Below are 14104 nucleotides of genomic sequence, written 5' to 3'. Positions count from 1 at the left end.
TGATAGCCTTTCACTCAACAATACCCCGTCCCGAATAATTTTAATCGTTTTATTCCAAGACTATCAAAACTTGAACTCAAAATCATTTGTTAATATGGACGTCGTCTTAGGACAGAAAAAACTTTATGGGATAAATCATAAACTAAGCTTTTTCGTGTCTACATCATAGCTGTACTGTCCCAAGTTCTTGACGACTTGATATTGATAACCGCAGCGCAACATATTTTAGGCTTTACGCTCTGCAATGTCACTTCGGCAATCTAACTTTATACTGTATGTTTTTAACATGTCAACATTTTATGGCACATCTGGTTGATGATTTGGAATAACCACATTGATCAACCTAACTGAGCAGCTATAATATTAGACGATTAAAATTTATGGTTTGGTGTCAGAATATGACGGATATCCCTTCATAAGCGTGTAAGTACGCTACATAAAAAATGCAACAAGCGTTCACCAATGCTAAGACATAGTGACGTGCAATGTAAAGGACAATGATAAATGAACTTTATTAAATGCCTTTTATTCTAGCATGCCATGTTCAATTGGAAGTCTAATCGTGTCACTGCAGATATTGAGATTACAGGAGACCTCGAAGGATTACAATTAAGCTTGTTGGTTTACTATGATTGCAACAGAACACGTCCAAGTCTCCAAAATAGAAGCCTACAAGATAGAATTCAAGTAAAATAGAGGACTTTTATAGAGGAAATAAAGTTTCGCTTTTTATAAGATTCTCATATGACCAATGTGCATTTACTGAAGAGTAGAAAATAAGGAAAATACCTAGATTGAAAAGTTCTGCAGCTCTAAAATCAAGCCTCCTTGCCTGACAAAAGGTTAAGGTTTCGTACTTGGGGAAACTAAGAATAATATTCAAGTGTCATCATGAGTACTGGGTCATATTAGATAATCCTCGCCGTGGAGTATTCATGAGATATACCCACAGTTAAAGACAAAGCAAATGTTCTGCAGCTTAATTTGATGATAAACATTCTTACCAATGATAAACAAGTTCATGAATGAGAATGATCCACTATAAAATTAAGAAAAATCAATATTAAGTCGACTATAACGTGTGCTTCCTCAAATCTACTCTGGATGGGATTAGTATCTAAAGAGCGCATTAAGGCCATGAAATCAAGGTATAATAATACTACGAGACGCATCCAATCGAATACACAAATAGTTGAATCAACTACCGACGCAAGAATCAGAAGAAAAATTCCCGAAAACACGACGACCGACCATAACTTGGCATGGGAAAGACAGTCAAACGGACTCCAGGAAGAGCCTTTCCCGTTCATCTATACAAATAAGACAACCATATATATTATTCTACCCCTCAAAAACCCATTCCAATGACAGACAACAAGACGAACGTACCTCCACTCTCAGCCGAAGTTGAACCCGCTCGACGGAACGGAGACGTTGCCACTGCCGAAGCGGAACCCAGCCTGGCCTTCGTCATTTGTGGGCATGGCATCGTCTTCGTCCTCCAGCCAGTACGTCTCGAGGATCTTGACCGCCTTTTCGTAGATCTCGGTGTTGTCGTGGCTCTGGAGATTCTCAATCTTCTCCAGGCCCTCTGCATCCTCGATCGCCTGCGCAAAGAGGTTCACTCCGCCGGTCACGCCGAGGTTCTTGTCGGCCTCCCCAACCTTGAGAATGTTTTCCAATCCTTCCAGGCAGACCGTCACGATCCTCGGGTCCGGGCAGACGAGCAGGTCGCAGAGCGGCTTGATGCAGCCCTGGCTCACCAGAACTCTGATAGAGGAAGAAAGATCACTATAAATGTCTGACCATTGAATGAGAGCCTTGATGAGAGAAACTGGGAAAAAGGCAGAAAATAACTTTGATCTCTTGCTTCGGAGAAATAAGTGGCTCACGAGGAATGGAAAGAAACATTCTATATTTGATCTCCAAGTCCTCAAGAATCTCTTACTTGATCTGTTCATGGGTACCGCCAGAAGTCGCATTAGAGATCGCCCAGGCTGTCTCCTTCTTGATGTCGAACTCGGCCGTTTGAAGCAATTGGACAATAGGGGCGATTATTCCCGCATCAATTACCGCCTGGAAGGTAGATTTGAACGATATTGAGATTGATGATGATCGGTCATCATCATCTGGCCAAGCCCATACAAAAGGATGAAGATAATTTGGCGATGTCAATTTCATATGAAGTTCTTAAAATGCATATGATTGGTTGGAATAATTAAGATGCTCAAGGAAAACTCTGACTAGTGCTGACCTGAATCTGAGCTTTGTTGCCAGCCGTGATGTTGGAGATTGTCCAACAAGCCTCCTTCTTGATGCTTTTCTTGTGATTGTGCGTCAAGAGATTGAGGAGGCAGGGGAGCGCTTGATGGTCAATGATGTACTGGAAAATATAAGAGCAACCTAATCTTTAGATTTCACAAAGACTTAGCGGGTATGAAAACGAAAATCTGTGCCGGAAGCTAGAGTTGTTGAAAAAGAATAATAGAAAAGAGTACCTGTGTCTGCATGTCATCACCGGTAACAATGTTTCCGACCGTTCTGAGAGCTGGAATCAATACAGACGGCGAAGGGTGCCTGCCCATAAAAAGTAAACACTTATCATAAAATGATCAAAGAGGCAGATACAGTTTTTTTTTTTTTTAAAGCAAAGCAGATACAGTTTTTTTTCATTGGGCAGAACTAGGAAACATACAGCAGAAGTTCAACGAGCCGAGGGCAGACCCCAGCTTCAATCACTGCCTGAATCTTGTCATTAGTTCCATCAGAGAGGTACGAAAGAGCCCAGCAAGCGTCGGTGAGAACTTCTTCGTCATTAGAATGAATGAGGCGTTGGAGTGCAGGAAGTGCAGGCCTTGTCTATTCAATCAGGGGAGCAAAAAAATCAATTAATAATCTAGAGAGATCAAGTGAAATAAACAGCATTGGTTCCACTTTGAGAAAGCAAACCTGATCAAAAGAAGGTTGCGGCTTGCCTCTACAAAAGTTTGAAAGCGTCCAAGTTGCGTTTCTGAGCATAGATAACTTGGCATTCTCATTAAGTTGACTAAGAAGAGGAATAAGGGCACCATGAGCAAGAACAAGATCTCTGCATTTGGGGGAGTCCCCAGCGACATTACCCAGAGCCCATACGGCCTGATAAAAATATAAAACAGAGCGACATTAAGTTTTAAAGATCATGGGAGCGCATGTTTTGAAGGAGATGAAGAACAAGCCTTCAAACATACCTGTTCACGGACATCGTCATTGGGAGAACTCAGAAGTTGAACAAAGATGGGCACTGCTCCATGATCGATCACAACTTTGGTGTTCTCTGACGTCCCAGACGCAATATTTGTCAGGGCCCAAGCCGCTTCGAACTGATAAACAAGATCACACAATGTTTAATCGGTAAAGAATGCGGGTCAGAAACTCTAATCTTTCAAAAAGATTCATACCTGAAGTTGTGGGTAGTCTTCCCTTCTCAAGAACTCAACAAAGCGAGGGACGACTCCGGATTGAATCACCTCTTCGATCGGGGGGCTCCTCTCTGATTTACGGCCCAAGCGATCATAACTAGATCAATAATCAAAACCCACGAGGGATCAATTAAATAGATTTAAGAGTACCGATCGAAAGAAGCTTCCGGAACTGTGTAGTAGCCTCTAGCTGCATACTGTTGTCATCGGAGTAAACTCCAGCAACCATTCCAGGAAGGCTCTCCAGCTACAAACAGCAAATACTCAAAAAATCATCATAAATAACCAAAAAAAAGTTCAAATCGAAGAACAAGCTCGAACCCAGATACTCAAACCATCAGTACCTTCTTCTCCACGGCAGAAACGTGGACCGGAGGGGGGAAGGCCTGGGCTTGCATACCCTCTCTCCTCTTTTTCTGAAGATTCTCCTCTCGCTTGCTCTTCCGGATCTCCACCATGTTGTCCTCTCTCCTCCTCCGCCCTTCTTCAGCGTCAACCGCCACTTTGTAGCGGTTCCTGCGCACCTCCGTTCTCGCGCTCGGCCTGAGCGACATGGCCGCGAGATCAAATCACCACGCCGAACACTTCTGAAGATCAGATTCTCGATTTTTCCACCGATCGCAGAGGCGATCTCCTCTCCGCCTTGCTCGAACCTACAGAAAGCAAACCCTAACCAGTTCAATTCTTCATAGCCTTCGTTCTTGCGCATTCGCCCCCTGTATTTATTTTATCTATCATGTCGCCCTTGCAGTTGAAGATCCGATCTTATCGAATCGGCGGATCCCGACCGTCGGATCCGAAACTGGCAATCTCATAAATAGAGGAAACCCGAGGGGTAAGAGTTTAAAGGGGCGGAAAATATCTGGAAACCGTCTTGTTCAATCTCGAAGCTTCTTCTCCAGATCGGCCCGTCGCACGCCGATACGCCGGCAGATATTTCTCCCGGCTCGATCGGCGTCGCGAAAATCTCAAACTCTCATTCGATCTCCGGTGAATCTCTTCGATTTTTCCAGTCGGAATGGATCTAGATCTTGATAATCTCGCTCGATCGTGCTACTACGCGGTTCTCGGCGTTCGCAGGAACGCCTCGGCGTCGGAGATCCGATCGTCCTACATTAAGCAAGCCAGAGTAAGATCGAATTCAAATCCAAATTCTTTTGTCGATCGTTCTTCGCTGAATTCTGCGTTTTTCCTCCTCGGATCTCAGAAATGGCATCCGGACAAGTGGACCAAGGACCCCGCGGTGGCCGCCGAAGCTAAGCAGCGGTTCCAACGCATTCAAGAGGCTTACTCTGGCAAGTTCCGCGGCCTCCTCTCTCCTTCCTCTGAATTTGAATCCGTCTGTTCATCGATCTTTGCCTTCATGTGCAGTTCTCTCGGACAACAAGAAGCGGTCAATGTACGACATTGGACTCTACGATCCGTTCGAGGAAGAAGAAGAAGAGGAGGTCCGGCTGGCTTTATGATCGGGATCGCGATCACGATGAAACCAGAACTGATTCGTTCGTTTTGCGCAGGGATTTGCGGATTTCATGGAGGAGATGATGGCGATGATGGACAAAGTCAGGCCGGAGGTACGCGTCTCGTCCTTGAATCTCGGCGAAGATCGTTGTAGAACATTGTGATGAATCTTGCGAGCGTTTGTTCTTGGTGGAATTCAGAAGGAGGACACCTTCGAAGATCTTCAGAGGATGTTCGCGGAGATCGTCGACGGCGACGGCGGCGGCGCCTTCGCCGCTCCGGCGAGCTTCGGCGGCGCCGCCGCCGCGCAGGGGCGCGTGCAACGAACTCGCTAGCGGAAGACGACGATCGAGTTATTGGATTTTGCCATTAACGTGACGGGACGATCGACGGCCCACTGGGCTTCTTAATGGGCCGAGCTGGGATCTCATTGATTCCACGTGTCATAATCTAATTGGTCTAAGTTTGGAATTTCATTTGCCAAGTTTGTTGTCTCTGAGTTGGCATCTGGTATCTAATCGAACCTCGATTGAAAGATTCAACCGTAACTCAATTCCGAATTGATTTAATTTTCTTATTCGAGTCCTAATTGAACCGGAGGCCCGAGTTTATGAGCGGGTGCGACTTTAGGAACGAGGTAGAGAAGAGTCAGAGTTGCTTCGAGTGCGATCTAGAGGTTTGATTGATTTGATTTCGGTAATTGAACTTCAAATGATAGATTTGATAATAAATCAGTTCGCTCTGAATTGATTTAATTTTTTATCTCGAGGCCCGTTTGAACCCGAGGTGTGAGTTTATGAGCGGGCGTGACTTTAGGAGCGAGGGAGCGAAGAGACAGAGTTTCTTCGAGTGAGATCTAGAGATTTGATTGATTTGATTTCGGTAATTGAACTTCAAATGAAAGATTCGATCTTTAATCAGTTAGCTCTGAATTGATTTAATTTCTTATCTTGAGTCCCAATAGAACCCAAGGCGTGAGTTTATGAGCAGGCGCGACATTAGGAGAGAGGGAGCGAAGAGACAGAGTTGCGTGGAGTGAGATCTAGAGATTTGATTGATTTGATTTCGGTAATCGAACTTCAAATGAAATATTAGATCTTAAATTAGTTTGGTCTGAATTGATTTGATTTTTTATCTCGAGTCAAAATTGAACCTGAGGCGTGAGTTTGTGAGCAGGTGCAACTTTAGGAGCTAAGTGCGATCCAGAGATTTGATTGATTTGATTTCGGTAATTGAACTTCAAATGAAAGATTTGATTGTAACTCAGTTCGATCTGAATTGATTTAATTTTTTATCTCGAGTCCCAATTGAACCTGAGGCACAAGTTTATGAGTGGGCACAACTTTAGGAGCGCGGGAGAGAAGTGACGGAGTTGCATTGAGTGAACTTCAATTGAAAGATTCCGTCGTAACTCAGTTCACGCTGCAATTGATTTACTTGTCTATCTCGAGTCCCAATTGAACTCGAGGCCTGAGTTTATGAGCGGGCGCGACTTTAGGAGCGAGGGAGAGAAGAGACAGAGTTGCTTCTCGAGTGCAATCCAGAGATTTGATTGATTTGATTTTGGTAATTGAACTGCAATTGAACCCAAATTGCTCCGAATTGATTTAAGTTTATATCTCGAGTCCCAATTGAACCTGAGGAGTGAGTTTATGAGCGGGTGCAAGTTTAGGAGCGAGGGAACGAAGAGACAGTTTCTTTGAGTGCGATCCAGAGAGTTGATTGATTTGATTTCGGTAATTGAACTGCAAATGAAAGATTCAGCCGTAACTCAATTCGCCCCAAATTGATTAAATTTTTTATCTCGAGTCCCAATTGAACCCGAGGCGCGAGTTTACGAGCGGGCACAACTTTAGGAGCAAGGGCGCAAAGAGACAAAGTGGCTTCAAGTTAGATCTAGAGATTTGATTGATTTGATTTTGGTAATTGAACTGAATCAAAAACAGTTTGAAAATTATCATCAATTGCCTCAAGTACCGCCGCCGTGGCCCGAAGACCTGTTACTCGATGCCACCACCAGCATCAAAAGTCGCTGCCATGTCCCAATTCCAATTCCATGCTGATGCCAATTAGCGCGTTTGGGCCCGTCGCTGGAGCGCAGAACTGTGTGCCAGGAGACGAGGGAGCTCGCGTGGGTCACCGTGGCGTATTCCTCGGTGATGCCGGTGACGACGGTGGGGTACTGCGACCCAGAGGTTTTAGTGTTGAATTTGTTCGGGATCTGACCCAATTGATGGTTCGAGTCTGAATCGACTTTTGATCGTGTGTGATCTGATCAGATCAGTCCAAAGCTAGATCCTTTCGAACATTGGATCGAATCCCAAGATCTGAGGTGTTCAGGAGAGAGAGATAAAGAAAATTAGAGAGAGAGATGGACCGACAGTCCACACATGAGTAAATAATTGGCCGGGTCAAAAAACTTGGTCTCACCACGCGTCGGGGATGAATAGGCGGGCATCATGTGGCCAGCTGTATCAGAGCGGGAGGAGAGAGAGATGAGTAGATTTAGAGAGAGAGATAGATAGATAGGCCGATGTGCTATAAATAGCGGATTAGAGCTCGTATCCTGTTCTTGATGTTCTTCGTCTGCAGTCGGAAATGGCGATCCCGGAGCGATGGCTGGGAGCGCGGAGAGCTCGGCAAGTCCAGCGCGCGATCCGGAACGGGAAGATAACGCTGTTCTGCTTGTTCATCACGGTGCTGGTGTTGCGAGGAACGATCGGCGCGGGCAAATTCGGCACGCCGGAGCAGGATTTCAACGAGATCCGAGAGCATATCCTGCCGCGAAGAATTTCTCTTCCGCATCGCGCGCTGGTGGAGGCGTCGTCGGAGACGAAATCGAAGATTTCAGAAGCGGAGGAAGAGGATAAGCCCTCAGATCCGAATGTCCCTTACTCGCTAGGCCCGAAGATCTCGGATTGGGACGAGCAGAGGGCGAAATGGCTGGCCGCGCATCCGGAACGCCCAAATTTCGTCTCTCCGGGGAAGCCTAGGGTTCTTCTGGTCACCGGATCTTCCCCCAAACCTTGCGAGAATCCGGTCGGCGATCATTACCTCCTCAAATCCATCAAGAACAAGATCGATTACTGCCGCCTCCACGCCATGGACATCTTCTACAACATGGCCCTGCTCGACGCGGAAATGGCGGGGTTCTGGGCCAAGCTCCCGCTCATAAGAAAGCTTCTCCTTTCCCACCCCGACGTGGAGTTCCTCTGGTGGATGGACAGCGACGCCATGTTCACGGACATGGCCTTCGAGCTTCCCTGGGAGAGATACAAGGATCATAACCTGGTAATGCACGGCTGGAACGAGATGGTGTACGATCAGAAGAACTGGATCGGGCTCAACACGGGGAGCTTTCTTCTGAGGAATTCGCAGTGGGCGTTGGATTTGCTCGATGCTTGGGCTCCCATGGGTCCGAAAGGGAAGATCAGAGAGGATGCTGGCAAACTTCTGACTAGTTTTCTCAAGGACAGGCCTGCATTTGAAGCTGACGACCAGTCCGCCATGGTTTACTTGCTCGTGACTGAGAGGCAGAAGTGGGGGGAGAAGGTTTACTTGGAGAGCGCTTACTATCTCCATGGATATTGGGGAATTCTCGTGGACAGGTACGAGGAGATGATTGAGAAGTATCATCCTGGCCTTGGCGATCATCGTTGGCCGCTTGTAACCCATTTTGTGGGTTGTAAGCCTTGTGGGAAATTTGGGGATTATGCGGTGGAGAGATGCTTGAAGCAGATGGACAGGGCTTTCAACTTTGGAGATAATCAGATATTGCAGATGTATGGGTTTTCTCATAAGTCGCTGGCCAGTCGGAAGGTGAAGCGGATAAGGAACGAGACGGATAGGCCGCTTGAGGTTGAAGATGAACTCGGGCTTCTTCATCCTTCGTTTAAAGCCGTGAAGGTTTCTTCTTGAGTAATTTCTCTTCTTCTTCGGCGGAGCTGCAACTTGGTTCATGCGCCGGAATGGATGGGGAGGTAATTTGTAGCGGTGAAAACTTTGGGTTTTTTATGTTTTTTTTCTCGTATGAATCATGTCCTGCCATGGGAGGTTGCGCATCGATATCTAGTCGCAAGTTGATCGGCATCCAATCGGCCACTGCAAAGGTAAGTTTTTTTTTTCTCCCCCCTATTTGGTGACGATAAATGACATGAATTATAAAATTCTTGATTTTCGCTTTCTAGCTAAATTTCGTACTCCATGATCCCCGTGTTTTCCCCAAAAATATTGCTGACTTGGAGTATGATAAAGATTGAAACGTCACATTCGTTGTGAATATGATATGAAACTATTATCTCGCAGTTTCACAGCCTGACCGTGGCCATGAATCTGTCGTAAGAAATTTCAGCGTTTCGCTCATCTAGTTTTAAGTACATGTCTTTCGGCGTCATGATCGCATTTAGATTTCATCTGTATGATTATGACAACCGACTTAATATGTCAAAATGATTGAAAGAAGCGTCGCACTCATGAAATTAAATGAATTTTTGATCATGCCCACCAACCAAATATAACAGATCTCATCTCTCTCTCAATCCATCTATTTTCTTCCTATCCCTCTAGTACGACACTCGTCCATAGCTTGATCATGGCAAGACCAAGAAGCGTAATGAAAAGAATTAGCCAGAGAGCCATTTCCTTAATGAAAAGAATTCCGTATCATGCAATAATTAGCCAGAGAGCCATGCCCATGAAGCAAGATTCATAGATACTCCATCTCTCTCTCCTCTCGTACAGAGGAATAAGATACACTCCATCTCTCTCTCATAACAAGCCAAGCACGACATGAAAAATCATCCTCTCAGTATCGCATCGACAGTCTGAGCCTGGAAATGAAACTCAACAGAAGAGGGAAGAGAAATAAAAATAAAAACACATCTCACCCCTTTTTCTCTTTTTTTTTTTCTCCATCTCTCTCTCTAATGACTCAAGCAAGAGATGGTATTGAGGGTATATTTGCAACCAAAATTTAAGAAAAGTCCCTCAGACTTTAGAAATTGCTTGAAAGTCCTATTTTCCTTATAATTGTACCCTTTTTCTATTTAAAAAATCATTTATTTCTCAAATAAATCCCCAAAAAATTCAATAAATTCTGGAAATTTCATAACTTCATCTCTACATTAATTATTATTAAAATAAGTTTTTAAACCTGCTAATTTCATTTAAATAGAGTTATTCCAGGCTTAAATAAATTTCATAAAAATCACGAATTAACAGGACAATAGGGAAAAATCAGGATTCACTTCGAATAATAATTAAGATGTAAATTTATTATGACAACCCTATTTTGAAGTCTTTAAAATAGATGGATAGAGATTTAAGAGAGGAGATATCTGAAGAACCCACTAGTCCGAAATTCCAAATCTAGCAAAAGCCGCTCTTGAGGAAGAATCAAGATAGATAGATGGATAAATACACATAGAATGAGAGACCAAGAACTATGTCGATAAGTACCTTGGGCTTGGGAGCGTCTTCTTCAAAGGAGAGCAAGAGAGAGAGAGAAAGAGGGGAGGGAAAGCAAAAGAAAACGACAGAGAGAGAGAAAGAGGAAGAGGAGAGAGAAATCAAAGGAGAGAGAGAGAGAGAGGAAGACAGGAGGGAAAGCAAAGGAGAGCAACAGAGAGAGAGAGAGAGAGAGAGAGAGAGAGAGAGGAAGAGGGGAGAGAAATCAAAGGAGAGGGGTAGTGAAAAATTCGCTCATTGACACAGCACATAGGTTTGTGCAGTGCGTGGTGAGAATGTGCAAATTTTCTGTGGGAGGGAAAGCAAAGGCGATTCGGTGGCACAAATGGACCATCTCTAGACTCAGCTAATGATACGGAGCAAGAATATTTGGCTTGAAACTAATACGACCCTGAGCGTGCCTATGAAGCGTGCATAAGAAAGGAATATGATACATTCCATCTCTTTCATCACAGCATGAGAAATCATCACCCCAGTATCAAATGAACAATCTGAGCATGGTAATCAAACTCAAGTCAGAGTTTCAGGGGAGCCAACCCGAGAGAGGCTCGGAGCCGGTTAGCCTCGGCAATCTCCGGGTCGGGGTGGTCCGTGCCGTCACTCTTCTTCTCCTTCTTCTTCTTCTTCGGCTCGTCCCGGGACTCCTCACCCTGGCCGTGTCTCTTGCGTTCACCCTGCCTTTCCTGGCTCCGAGACCGGCTCCTGCGCCTCGCCCTCTCTCTCTCCCTCTCCTTCTCTCTCCTATCTCTCTCCCTATCTCTCTCTCTACCATCCCACTCCCGTTCCCTCTCTCTTTCTCTCCCCCTCCCTCTTTCTCTCTCATAGTCTCTGTCTCTGTCTCTCTCCCTGTCCCTGTCCCTGCAAAGAAGAGTTAATTAAACTCAAAAAACGTCAACATGGAAGACACTTTAGTTTTGTTTGACCCATCATACTTCTCACTGCACACTGCCAATGCAGAGAAACCTGGCAGGGTCTACTCTATATCACTCTAGGAAGCATTGAATATCCGCTGGAGGCACTTCTTTGAAAAAAGCCATAGCGGTCGGTATACAATAACATGATGCACATATCATGATGCTTCCACTATTTTCCCACATGTAAATGAATTGCCAAACGATGAAATAAATATCAAAGTGAAATTAACATACCTGTGTAGCTTATAACTATCCCGATTTCTATCTCTATCTCGGTCCCTATCTCTATCTCTGTCTCGGCCCCTGTCTCTCTCTCTATCTCGATCTCTGTCTCGATCTCTATCTCGATCTCTATCTCGATCTCGATCTCTGTCTCTATCTCTGTCCCTGGCCGGACTTCGTCCCCGTTGGCGATCCTGCACAGAGACAATATCTCAGGACTTGTCAGCAAGAAATATGTATAATTGTCTTGAGAGAGAAAGGAAGACCTTATCAGCATCCAGAGAAACAGGTTCCTCTACGTCGTCTTCTTCTTCTTTTTCTTCTTCCTCTTCAAAGTCATCTTCTAGAGCGCTCCTTCTAGGTTCTAGAACGCCACTGGTCTCGAGGGTCAGTCTGCCAACATGAACTAAAGAAAAATTATGAAATATTCTGAAATCCAACAAAATTTGACAGCATCAAATAGTGTCTATATGAACTGATTAGCAAATTCAAAGGCCAAGCAATAATCACCAGTAATGGAGGTCATAAAACCAGAGTCATGGATTATCATTAAACGAAAAACGCATAATTTTCCAAAGATTATACATAGACTTCCCTCACAATTTTCAAGCCAAATAGATAATTAACCTACTTCCATCGGAATAATCTTTAGGAAATCTTGTTCACAATTCTTCATCGAAAATCATGTTTTTCTGGTTGATGAAGAAAGAGGAAAATAACCTTTTCTGGACCCGGGGAAGAGCTATATCACATGAATAATCTTTGGTTAAAAGCTCGTCGATAACCTCGTCGACATGAGTCAGTGCGAATCCTGCAAATTAAGAGGATAAAAATCAGTCAAAGCCGAAGCAGTCAATCAACAAAAAAAGTTGAGAAAAAACGCTCACGCCCATCCGGTAATTTCCGTCTCAGCTTCCGATAATCATTGTACAGAGGTTCAAGATACTGGTAGACGTCCGTCACCGTTCCAGTTAGCCGCAGGTAGAAAGCACCGAGGATTCGAACGTATCTAATCGTAAAAAGATCGATCAGAGGACGAGATTAGGCATGAAAAAAGAGAAGAAATTCAAGAAAAGGGCACACTTGTAGTCCTCGTTCCTGATGAACTCGACGATGATGTCCTTCTCGGGTTGAATCTGGAGCATCTTCAAGATGAGACACATGAAGGGGGTTGGCTTGCGATTGCCGCCGTAAGTTCCGCCGAGGTGATCGAGTTCCATGGCCTTGTCGACGAGCGTCTCGGCGGTGAGGCCGAAGCACTGCTCCTTCCAGAACGTGTTCTGGTAAATTTTGGAGCGGAGGATCTTCTCGACCAAGTTCTGCGGGTTCGTGCCGTGGATGGTCTTCGCCGTCGGATCCGTCCGGTTCGCCATGGAAACCTCCTTCCTGCCCTAATCCCCCTTCCTTCCTCCCCGCGCGCAGAGAGATATACAGATATATGAAGAGGTATGTAGTAGAAAGAAAGAGAAATACACCTAGTCAGAGATGTACACAGAGAGATATGTAGAGAGAGAATGAGAAATACAGCTAGTAAGAGATGTACAGAGAGAGATATGTAGAGAGAGAAAGAGAGATACAGCTAGTGAGACATGTAGAGAGATACGGCTAGTGAGAGGTATAGAGAGATACAGCTAGTAAGAGATGTAGAGAGATACGGCTAGTGAGAGATATAGAGAGATACAGCTAGTGAGAGATGTAGAGAGATACAGCTAGTGAGAGGTTTAGAGAGATACAGCTAGTGAGAGGTATAGAGAGATACAACTAATGAGAGGTATAGAGAGATACAGCTAGTAAGAGATGTAGAGAGATACGGCTAGTGAGAGATGTAGAGAGATACAGCTAGTGAGAGGTTTAGAGAGATACAGCTAGTGAGAGATGTAGAGAGATACATCTAGTGAGAGATATAGAGAGATACAGCTAGTGAGAGATATAGAGAGATACAGCTAGTGAGAGATATAGAGAGACACAGCTAGTGAGAGATATAGAGAGATACAACTAGTGAGAGATACAGCTAGAGACATATGGAGAGTTACAACTAGTGAGAGATATGGAGAGATACAGCTAGTGAGAGATGTAGAGAGATACAACGAGTAAGAGATGTAGAGAGATGCAGCTAGTGAGAGATGTAGAGAGATGCAACTAGTGGGAAATGTAGAGAGATACACCTAGTGGTAGATATAGGGAGACACAGCTAGTGAGAGGTATGGAGAGATACAGCTAGTGAGAGATATAGGGAGATACATATAGTGCAAAATATAGAGAGATATAGCTAGTGAGAGATATACAGAGATAGCTAGTGAGAGATATAGAGAGATACAACTAGCGAGAGATATGGAGAGATACGACTAGTGAGAGATTTGGAGAGATACAGCTAGTGAGAGATATAGAGAGATAAAGCTAGTGAGAGATATAGAGAGATACAACTAGTGAGAGGTATAGAGAGATACAACTAATGAGAGGTATAGAGAGATACAGCTAGTGAGTTATATGGAGAGATACAACTAGTGAGAGTTACAGAGAGATATGCAGAGAAAGAAAGAGAGATACAACTAGTGAGAGATATGGAGAGATACTACTAGTGAG

General features: G+C 44.5%; 4 protein-coding genes across 6 annotated transcripts; 2 read left to right on the top strand and 2 right to left on the bottom strand.

Moving 5' to 3' along the window:
• Positions 1-488: 488 nt before the first annotated feature.
• On the bottom strand, positions 489-4165 carry LOC144709562 (importin subunit alpha-1a-like). Of its 3 annotated transcripts, none has more exons than XM_078583152.1 (11): positions 3803-4165; positions 3609-3705; positions 3438-3529; positions 3228-3359; positions 2950-3135; positions 2696-2859; positions 2499-2577; positions 2255-2383; positions 1949-2076; positions 1390-1770; positions 489-669 (listed from the first exon to the last, which is right to left on the bottom strand). In XM_078583152.1, the coding sequence occupies exons 1-10, from the start codon at positions 4010-4012 to the stop codon at positions 1398-1400; spliced, it is 1590 nt and encodes a 529-aa protein (XP_078439278.1). In that variant the 5' UTR covers positions 4013-4165; the 3' UTR covers positions 489-669; positions 1390-1397. The 3 variants fall into 3 exon arrangements, with proteins under 3 accessions (XP_078439278.1, XP_078439271.1, XP_078439266.1); XM_078583145.1 differs by lacking the exon at positions 489-669 and adding an exon at positions 1130-1310; XM_078583140.1 differs by lacking the exon at positions 489-669 and having other exon boundaries at positions 1130-1770; positions 3803-4164.
• A 160-nt stretch (positions 4166-4325) lies between these two features.
• Positions 4326-5496, top strand: LOC144709581 (uncharacterized). Its single transcript, XM_078583158.1, has 5 exons — positions 4326-4587; positions 4666-4753; positions 4830-4906; positions 4976-5032; positions 5120-5496. Exons 1-5 carry the CDS (start codon positions 4477-4479, stop codon positions 5252-5254), a joined length of 468 nt encoding a protein of 155 aa, XP_078439284.1. The 5' UTR covers positions 4326-4476; the 3' UTR covers positions 5255-5496.
• Positions 5497-7484: 1988 nt separating this feature from the next.
• On the top strand, positions 7485-9111 carry LOC144709553 (xyloglucan 6-xylosyltransferase 2-like). The gene has a single exon (XM_078583133.1). It carries the CDS (start codon positions 7518-7520, stop codon positions 8835-8837), a length of 1320 nt encoding a protein of 439 aa, XP_078439259.1. The 5' UTR covers positions 7485-7517; the 3' UTR covers positions 8838-9111.
• A 1672-nt stretch (positions 9112-10783) lies between these two features.
• Positions 10784-12966, bottom strand: LOC144709543 (PRP38 family protein). Its single transcript, XM_078583124.1, has 6 exons — positions 12605-12966; positions 12409-12530; positions 12242-12332; positions 11788-11914; positions 11534-11715; positions 10784-11243 (listed from the first exon to the last, which is right to left on the bottom strand). The coding sequence occupies exons 1-6, from the start codon at positions 12892-12894 to the stop codon at positions 10901-10903; spliced, it is 1155 nt and encodes a 384-aa protein (XP_078439250.1). The 5' UTR covers positions 12895-12966; the 3' UTR covers positions 10784-10900.
• Positions 12967-14104: the final 1138 nt, after the last annotated feature.

This window comes from Wolffia australiana, chromosome 1 (genome assembly GCF_029677425.1).
Source record: "Wolffia australiana isolate 7733 chromosome 1, ASM2967742v1".
Lineage (NCBI taxonomy): Eukaryota > Viridiplantae > Streptophyta > Magnoliopsida > Alismatales > Araceae > Wolffia > Wolffia australiana.
The sequence above is the reverse complement of the archived record's forward strand: the minus strand, read 5'-3'. Positions and strand labels throughout refer to the sequence as shown.

What these genes read in the sequence shown, in the direction of transcription:
- LOC144709562 (XM_078583152.1), bottom strand. Translation starts at nt 4,012, where the DNA reads ATGTCGCTCAGGCCGAGCGCGAGAACGGAGGTGCGCAGGAACCGCTAC. An exon ending in CCGGAAGCTTCTTTCGATCG is followed by an intron (nt 3,530 to 3,608) that starts GTACTCTTAAAT and finishes GCCGTAAATCAG; the next exon opens with AGAGGAGCCCCCCGATCGAA. An exon ending in CGGCTCGTTGAACTTCTGCT is followed by an intron (nt 2,578 to 2,695) that starts GTATGTTTCCTA and finishes TTTTATGGGCAG; the next exon opens with GCACCCTTCGCCGTCTGTAT.
- LOC144709581 (XM_078583158.1), top strand. Translation starts at nt 4,477, where the DNA reads ATGGATCTAGATCTTGATAATCTCGCTCGATCGTGCTACTACGCGGTT. An exon ending in CATTCAAGAGGCTTACTCTG is followed by an intron (nt 4,754 to 4,829) that starts GCAAGTTCCGCG and finishes CTTCATGTGCAG; the next exon opens with TTCTCTCGGACAACAAGAAG. An exon ending in TGGACAAAGTCAGGCCGGAG is followed by an intron (nt 5,033 to 5,119) that starts GTACGCGTCTCG and finishes GGTGGAATTCAG; the next exon opens with AAGGAGGACACCTTCGAAGA.
- LOC144709553 (XM_078583133.1), top strand. Translation starts at nt 7,518, where the DNA reads ATGGCGATCCCGGAGCGATGGCTGGGAGCGCGGAGAGCTCGGCAAGTC.
- LOC144709543 (XM_078583124.1), bottom strand. Translation starts at nt 12,894, where the DNA reads ATGGCGAACCGGACGGATCCGACGGCGAAGACCATCCACGGCACGAAC. An exon ending in CTTCCCCGGGTCCAGAAAAG is followed by an intron (nt 11,915 to 12,241) that starts GTTATTTTCCTC and finishes TCATGTTGGCAG; the next exon opens with ACTGACCCTCGAGACCAGTG. An exon ending in GATAGTTATAAGCTACACAG is followed by an intron (nt 11,244 to 11,533) that starts GTATGTTAATTT and finishes TCTTCTTTGCAG; the next exon opens with GGACAGGGACAGGGAGAGAG.